Source organism: Homarus americanus, unplaced genomic scaffold, assembly GCF_018991925.1.
Source record: "Homarus americanus isolate GMGI-L3 unplaced genomic scaffold, GMGI_Hamer_2.0 scaffold36734, whole genome shotgun sequence".
In the NCBI taxonomy this organism is placed as follows: Eukaryota; Metazoa; Arthropoda; class Malacostraca; order Decapoda; family Nephropidae; genus Homarus; species Homarus americanus.
The window spans coordinates 7,226,023-7,235,258 of record NW_024733126.1 but is presented as its reverse complement, the minus strand read 5'-3'; the positions used below and the strand labels follow the sequence as shown (position 1 = coordinate 7,235,258).

At 43.4% G+C, this 9,236-nt stretch overlaps 1 protein-coding gene across 6 annotated transcripts in view; it reads left to right on the top strand.

The window, feature by feature from the left end:
- Positions 1-1,244: 1,244 nt before the first annotated feature.
- Positions 1,245-9,236, top strand: part of LOC121869315 (Down syndrome cell adhesion molecule-like protein Dscam2) — a 53,789-nt gene continuing 45,797 nt past the window's right edge. For all 6 annotated transcript variants that reach the window (XM_042370575.1, XM_042370574.1, XM_042370577.1 and 3 more), the window contains exon 1: positions 1,245-1,452. In XM_042370575.1, coding sequence (XP_042226509.1) covers positions 1,397-1,452 — 56 coding nt within the window. In that variant the 5' untranslated portion in view covers positions 1,245-1,396. The remainder of the gene's footprint in view (positions 1,453-9,236) is intronic.

The window sequence follows — 9,236 nt, the reverse complement described above, 5'->3', positions numbered from 1 at the left end:
CAAAGTTATACTGTTCGTGACTCTTAATGATGTACTGTGGTGGTGTGGGAGGAGACTTAAGCTACAGAGGGGGATACAGGCTCATTAATATTCTACAAGTCGCCTTTCACTACACGACTCTGAGACACAATAATACCTACAATAAAAGATGATTGATCGCCAGCAAGTTTTATGGAGGTAAAGTTGGGTATTTTTTTAAGAATTTTTTTTTATGACAAATTGTGAGATATAGAGTTTAATACTAAGAAAAGGAATTAGATACTGTTTATATTTTGTTTATTTTGGTCTTATTATGTTATGTAGGTTATAAAAAATAATGATATATAGGTTAAAACACACACACACACACACCCACACACCGGTACCTCACAGCGAGTCTACGTATTGTCAAAATCCTGATCCTTTTGAATGCTAGACCAGCTTACTCATGCATACCGCTTTCCATATTTAAACATATTTCTCAAAGCGCACAGTAAAAAAAAAAACAGAAAAATCTATGAGAGGACAGACAAAGGCTGCGGGAACTATTGTATCTGTTCACAATACAATAATGATATAGACGGTAGCGAATACTTTGTCTGTTCAGAAACGACCATCTGTGTTTTATCTGTTTACACTATAATAATATTTTAATGTAGGAGTAAAAAATATGTAAACTATTATATCTGTTTACGGTATTAGTTTAATATTGTTTACTATAACCGCAAAATAGTGTAAACTCCCTTATCTGTTTACAATATTAGTTTACAATGGTTTGCTCCAAGCACAAGCGTAAGTGGGAACTGCTGTGTATGTGTTGGCAATATAATAATGATTTAGTGTAGCCACAGAGGCCGAGGAAACCATTATATGTGTCCAACGCCACAATACAAGGCGAGCCAGCCAGTGCCACACTCACTCGCAGTGGCGCAGCTGTCCGGAATTACCACGTTTAGTTCCGTGTTATTATATAGTTTATCTTGACGCGCCCTCTGTAGTCTGCATGAATAAAGATAAGTAATCGCATCAGGTGTTTCAACATTAATTTTCTTATAACTGGTAAAGTGAGAACGTATCTAAGTAGGTCGCTTGAACTACGATATAATGATGGAGGCTAAATTGGTTTCGAAATTGCGCTAAGATTCGATCAAATTTCACGTTCTCAATATTAGTTATAAGAAAATGTATGTCGTGTTAATACTTCTAAAATCAGGACCTTATGTTTATGTAATGTTTTATGAGGCGCTAAACATAATTGATTGACTGAAGTGTTCATTGTGTTACAGATTGTGTTGGTGTGGATGACGGCACGGTGGGCGATGACGAGGTGTTTCTATGTCCCACACACCAGTTCCTACCACAACAACAACAGCCACAACCAGAGAACCTACGTGATAGTCCCAACAACCTCCGCAAGATGGCTCCACCACAACAGGAACCACAACACTCCCAGCTAGAGCAGCCCAGCACACGGTAAGCCTGCGACTGATGTTATGTAAATGCGAGGTGTATAATTGAGGCGTGGAGGCGTGTGTTGCCTAGCTCAGGTGTTAAGAAGCTTGCCAAGTGAGAAGGAAAATGACCCACTGCTCAACACGCCCGTCGAGCAACACAAACAGTCTTACTCGACGGAAATTCACCAAGTATGTTGATAAACTTGTCATTACCTGACGATGTTTATGAGTCCTCCTAAGTATGTTAGTACATGTGTGTGTGTGTGTGTGTGTGTGCGCGTGTGTGTGTGTGTGTGTGTGTGTGTGCGTGTGTGTGTGTGCGTCAGAGCCATGAGAGTTTGATCTCTTGTCACTGCACACGTTACACTGAATCTGGAAGACCTGGAAATGTTTTGATTTTCAGCAGCCATTGTCAGCGGTCAAGGTCGCCACCTGTGGATCTTGTCAAACTTTGGCCTTGAAGGAGTTTTGACGTTGGTTTCTCTGTTCAAATTTTAGCTTAGAGTCGTATTGTCTTTTGAGCTCAAGATTAAGCTGTCTAGCGTTATTAAAAGTTTTGCGCTGTATAGCCATCGAACCTCCAGATTAAACTTACTGGAGCAATAATAGGAAATATAAAGTTTGTGGTCGAGAACAGACAGGGAGAGACAGACTTGACGTTTGTACCAAAATAACAGACTGTCGACGATTTCAACCAAGGTTTTTCATGGGGCGGTCCTTCGTTTACTGTGATATTGGCAAGTTGGTCTGTGTCATATTGTGGACAGAAAGCTTGGTAAATATACTGGTGCAGCAACAAGATCAGCAGTAGTGAGGGTCTGCACCAGAGGTCAGTAGTACTAGGGTTCAGCTCACGAGTAAGTATTAGGGTCAGCAACTCCAGGGGTGATGAACCTAGGCCGTAAACATGTATACATCCGGAGTATATAAACTAGACAGTACACATGCCTACACCTACCTTGTTTATATATAGGAGATACATATGTATAGCCGGGACATGTGTAAATAGTTGGTACAGATTCATACACCCAGCATGTATACATAAGCGTCAGTATACCGGAGGGCTTTTGACTGGTTATTCGTCAGGGGAACAAAAATCGCGGGGCGGCCTCGTCAAGTTTTTACACAACATTGATTGCGATTGATTTTGCGCGGCCAATGGAATTCGGCGGCAAAAACTGTGCATGCTGGGTGTAGTTGATTGCAGCGGCAGGTCAGCGGCTGAATAATTGATGCCGTCTGTTCGTTATCATTTGTGTCATTGTTTAATGTTTGGTTCAATCCCTGGTTGTGTGTGTGTGTGTCCCCCCCCCCTCCCCCTCGGACCTAGACGGACGGACGGACGCTCTCCTGCCTCACCCTGCCGCTCGACATCTGTTTTTATGACACAAAACTGATACGGTTTTGTGATACCTACTCAAACTTTATTTATTTATTTATTTATTTATTTATTTAATTTATTTACATTTGATGCTCTGTCGTATCTTTTAAGAGTAATTAAATACAACTCCAAAGGTAAATACGATGTTGACTAAAGAGAAGACTCACGCTATGCTAATTCTGGTACAATCTTGGGCGTTTTTTCCCTCTTCAGAATTCAGGATAGTTTGAGTGGAGGAATTTATGTGTCAAGTCATTGGCATATTTTACAGAATTTTATATTGGAAGTCGAAGCCATTAATGAGAGGAGGCGATGTATATTTTTTATAACAGTACACCAATGAACGTGGGTGTACGAGTGTGCTATTGATCTGGCCTGTAGTAATCTGTAGTGCTGCTTATACCTACACACACACACACACACAGACACACCTACACACATACAGACGTACATACACACACACACACACACACATATGTTCTTTTCCTGCATAATGACTTCCTCCCATGTTTATATAGGGTGTAATTGACCTCGCCAACCCAACCACTACGCCATCCATCCATCCATCCATCCACCCACCCACCCATCCACCCACCCACCCATCCATCCATCCATCCATCCATCCATCCATCCATCCATCCACCCACCCACCCATCCATCCATCCATCCATCCATCCCCTCACTCAGCAAAACCTCAATGAAACAGGATTAAAATTGCTTGTGGTAGCGGGAGTCATTTGTATTCATAAGACACACCACGACTTGGCCCCAGTCTTCTCGTCTTCTGGATAGACTAATGATCCTGACATGTCGAGCGGGGTCTCTCCTTCCCTCCCTCCTTCCCTACCCTGTTTTCCTCCCTCCCCCTCCCCTTTCCTCCTCCTTCCTCCCTGTCTTCCTCCCTCCCTCCTTCCTTCCCTCCCTCTCTACCTCCCATGCCTCCTCCACCACCAACACCGCTCGTACGGTCTCAGTTTTCTTTTTTTTTTCTGTTACTACTTTCGTTCCTGCTACTGTTGCTGTTTCTCCTCTGTTGCTGTTATGACTGATTCTCTTGCGGTTACTGTTGTTGTGGTCACTGCTTCTGTTGATACCCATTTCTCCTACCGTTGTTACTATCACTGATTTTATTATTGTTACTGCTGCGAGTATGACTTCTTACGCTACTGCCACCATTGCTGTTATTACTGCTTCTCCTGCTGTCCCTGCTGCTGTTCTCACTGCTATTTTAAAGGTGGGTGGGTGGGTGGGTGGGCGGGCTGTTGTTGTGTTGTTTGGCGTTGAACACTGTGATACCTCAAGGGGTGACTAACCTAACCATACACCTTACACCAAATTAATCCCATCGGTTTTAACACAAGACTATGAAGGACTTACAAATTCTTATTATAACTGGAAATATAAATAAAAAAAATTATATAAAATGTTTGATAAAATATGATAACAAATAATTTTTAATAATCTAGAAATATTAGTACGATAATTACAGTTTATTGGTACTTGTACTTTATCACACTGCTCCCTTAAGGTAAACACTACCTGGCTGTGCACCTGGTGGCTCTGATTGCTTTATTCCTTACTCGAGACAAGCCAGGTGTGGACTGTGCTCTTGGGGGGTGGGGGGGGACTTGTACAAGACGCGGCCATGAATACCTGTTGGGAAGACACGAACGAAAGAGGAATTATTGATAAAGAGTAAAGACATGTGGGAAGGAAGGGAGAGTTTTGAGTGAAGGATACTGTGAGACGAGAGGTTACACACACACACACACACACACACTTTGACAACATAACTCAAGGGCGTCATCAGATGTACTCCTCCACCTTGCCGTAAAACAAGACGCCCTTAGAACCTGGACCTGAAGTATGAGTCTCAACTAGTCCTCCTCCACCACAGGTCCCAATACGTATAATCAAGACTCCTTTTATAAGACCAAGTTCGATAACCTATAATTTGGATTCACGAGAGTCCCTGATTAATCTGCAAAATAATACTAACACAAACAGCCTCCTCCTCCTCTCTTCCTTATTTTCCTTCACCTCCTCCTCTCCTCCTTCTTTTCCTTCACCTCCTCCTCTCCTCCTTCTTTTCCTTCACCTCCTCCTCTCCTCCTTCTTTTCCTTCTCCTCCTCCTCCACCACCAACGTACATTAATAGTATGGCGAGGTCACAGAGTTCATTTAATGATCTTTACACCTAGTGGCCCCCAGCCCCTACACCCACCTCTACACCCTAGGCCTACACCCAGCCCCTACACCCACCTCTACACCCTAGGCCTACACCCAGCCCCTACACCCAGCCCCTACACCCACCTCTACACCCAGCCCCTACACCCAGGTTAGGTTAGGTTAGATGCGTCAAACTTCTTACCTCCAATAGTCATCGTCGTCTGGCAGGATATAAAGTTTTAGTGAAGTAACCGACCAGAAAAATGCTTCCCTCAGCGTGTTTGGCGACTGAACACAGGAGTCGCCTCATTCAAACATATTTTAAATAACCTTTAAGTTGCCAATACCGCCTTATTTTTATACGTTGACAAGACTTAAAGAGAAACCATTGAATTATTACGTTATATAAACGAAATTTGCCTAACCTAACCTAACCTAACCTTACAGTAATCACAAGAATCATAAATCATTAAAGAAATATACAAATATGTATGAAAATACAAATACATAAACCTGGCACCCCGTGTCTCAGGTCAGTAGTGGGTGCCAGTATAGTGCCTGACACCTCTGGCACTGTAGCGTCCAAACTCTTCTTCATGCTAAAAGCTCTCTCCCATTTACATCCGGGTGGCCTCTTTCTAACCTCTCCTACCTCTACTCTTACCTTTCCTCCCTGTAACCTCACCTCCTCCCTCTTCCCTTACCTCCTCTCTCTCCTCTCCCCTCCCCACCTCACCTCACCACACCACACAAACACTAATGGAACGAACGAACACCTTTGAAAATACCTATTCCTCTCTACCCATTTTATTTCATATATAAAACCTTACACCTACGGCCTATACCCATCACCACGACAACACTTCCCTGACACGGCCTAAGATCACACCACCTTCTAAGATCACACCACCTTCTAAGATCACACCACCTTATAAGATCACACCACCATCTAAGATCACACCACCTTCTAAGATCACACCACCTTCTAAGATCACACCACCTTCTAAGATCACACCACCTTCTAAGATCACACCACTTTCTAAGATCACACCACCTTATAAGATCACACCACCATCTAAGATCACACCACCTTCTAAGATCACACCACCTTCTAAGATCACACCACCTTCTAAGATCACACCACCTTCTAAGATCACACCACTTTATTAATGTCGTATTAGTAGCAATTTTATTCCTTGGGTGGATGTCGAAGTCTTTAAGGTGAGGTATTAAGACCCACCTGAGGATCCTAGATATTACCACTTAGATGAGGGCTATTAACATCTTGAGTGTCTGTCTGTCTTGTGTGTGTGTGTGTGTGTGTGTGTGTGTGTGTGTGTGTGTGTGTGTGTGTGTGTGTGTGTGTGTGTGTGCGTGTGTGTGTGTGATTTAGTTTTACCCAAGAGACGAAGTTGGAATCTAAATTAAGCAAACTTTGTTTTTTCATTTTTGTTTCGCTATATCGTTCTATAATTTGCTTTCTTCTCCTCCTCCGTTTTCTCTGCTTCGCATTCCTAACTTCCATTTCTCCATCTCTCCTTCATTCTTTTCTTTCTTTTTCCTCCCCTTCTCTATCCCCATCTCCTTCCCTCCTCCCCCCTCCTCCCACCTTCTCTCCCTCCTCCCTCCCTCCCTCCCCTCCCTCCCTCCCTCCCTCCTCCCTCCCTCCTTCCCACCTTCCCTGCCTCCCCTTCCTCCCTCCCTCCCTCCACCTTCCTTCTCTCCCCTCCCTCCTTCCCACCTTCCTCCCTCCCTTCCTCCCTCCCTTCCTCCTTCCCACCTTCCCTCCTTCCCACCTTCCCACCTTCCTCCCTCCCTCCTTCCCTCCCTCCCTTCCTCCTTCTCTCCCTTGCACCACACAGCATCCCCCTCAGACTCCACCATAAACACCACTTAACCAACTACTTTACCTGATAAAAACTTACAACCTTATTAAAACATTTCACACACCGTAGACCTAAGCACTAAGCCATACTTCAATACTGAGTGAATGTCGCTATGTACGGTATATATTACGCATATTACACACCTATTAAAAAGTATATTTACCTTACAATCTATACAGAATGTAAGTGTATAGAGTATATTATCGTAGAGCAGTTAGTATAAATGATATATATATATACTCTTATGTACCTGTGGTAATGTATGTGTTAGGACAAATCACTCGGTATATTAATATTCTCAATGTCCTTTAGTATATAATGATTAGTGGCGCGCACTTGTATTGTATTCCTGGTAGAAAGGCGGCGGTCTGGTAAGGGGGTGATTTCCACCTTATTTTGGCGAGCCAGCTCAGAACTCCGCGGGGGTGTATACAGTATTTTAGGGTTACGTAATGGAGTGAAGCATGGCAACAGTTTATGCTGAGTTAGTGTGTGATAAAATAGGAGAGAGAGAGAGAGAGAGAGAGAGAGAGTGTACAGGTGGACGCAGCAGCCTGATGCAGTTACTATAATTGGCTTAATAAGTTATAATTATAATTACAGGTATAATTAGGTTAAGTGGCGTTGGGAAAGTTGGTCCATTTTTACCTGAGTCAAGTTCTCTTGATTTTTGATGACGGAACTTTACCAGTGATAGTTAACCCTAATTACCAACCGCGGTAGTTACTGTATTCAGGGGTGACAACACTAGCCAGTTATAACAGTGCAGGTAGCTAGCATGTATTGGTAACACTGGTAGTCTTACTCAATCACTCTCACACACACACACACACACACACACACACACACACACACACCACCAAAATAATACCACACGAGTTATTTTCCTCAACACTACAAAATAAACACACACAACACTGCCAAGGAAGCATCACATACAGCTACATCATCACCTAACATATCCTGTATCATCACATAACACACATACATCATCACCTAACATATCCTGTATCATCACATAACACACATACATCATCACCTAACATATCCTGTATCATCACATAACACACATACATCATCACCTAACATATCCTGTATCATCACATAACACACATACATCATCACCTAACATATCCTGTATCATCACATAACACACATACATCATCACCTAACATATCCTGTATCATCACATAACACACATACATCATCACCTAACATATCCTGTATCATCACATAACACACATACATCATCACCTAACATATCCTGTATCATCACATTTCATATTAAGTTAAAAATAAACACAAAAAAATACTCCCACTAAAATAAACTAGAATCACATAATATATATATATAGCAAGGGATGAAGTCAGATAGCAAACATTACGGGAAAAATGTGTTGGTTGTTAATGGAAAGCCAAGATTAATATAATTCAGTGGTGGAGAGGCCAGGAAAAAGATCTTAGGTCGGTGGAGCAGTGGGTGGAGCGTGGTAGGTGGAGCAGTGGGTGGAGTGTGGTAGGTGGAGCGTGGTAGGAGGGCGGAAGCGGGTGCCCTGTACAGTACCGGACGCCGCCACGGGAAAAAAACAAACACAGGAGGATGAGTGACTGAGGAGAAGACCCGAGAAATGTATATATAACATGTAGAGCTGGGTAACACACACACACACACACACACACACACACAGCAGCAATAGTAGTAACAGCGGTAGCAACGGTAGCAACGGTAGCAACGGTAGCAACGGTAGCTAGGTTAGGCAGTAGAAACCGAGTCAGACAGCAGTAAGAGAGCCATGTAGCCGCAGCAGCAGTAGCAGCAACAGCAGCAGAGCCAGACATTAACAGTAGAGTCAGGCAGCAGCAGCGGGACCAAACAGTAACAGCAGCAGCAGAGTCAGGCAGCAACAGCAGAGCCAAACAGTAGCAGTAGAGTCGGGCAGTAGCAGCAGAGTTAGGCAGCAGCAGAGCCAAACATTAACAGCAGTCAGGCAGCAGCAGAGGCAAACAGTAACAGCAGAGTCAGGCAGCAGCAGCAGCAGAGCCAAACAGTAACAGCAGCAGACTCGACACAGGAGGTGAGGCGGTGTAATGGCGACAATCATCGGAAAAGAATTATGCAAATCTTGACCTGGAGGACTGACGAGACCTACGTAATTTTCTCTTGACTCACGGAGTTAACAGTGACGTTGTAATGTCTGTCTGTCTGTCTGTCTGTCTGAACAAAAATACCTCAAGAATAAGTAAAGAACATTGAACTAGCAGTCTGTAGTGTAGACGATGATGGAGACTTGTCAAATGGAAGTTGTGAGTGAATGGGGGAGGAGGAGAAGAGGAGGGAGAGGGAGGGAGGGAGAATAATGGAATGGT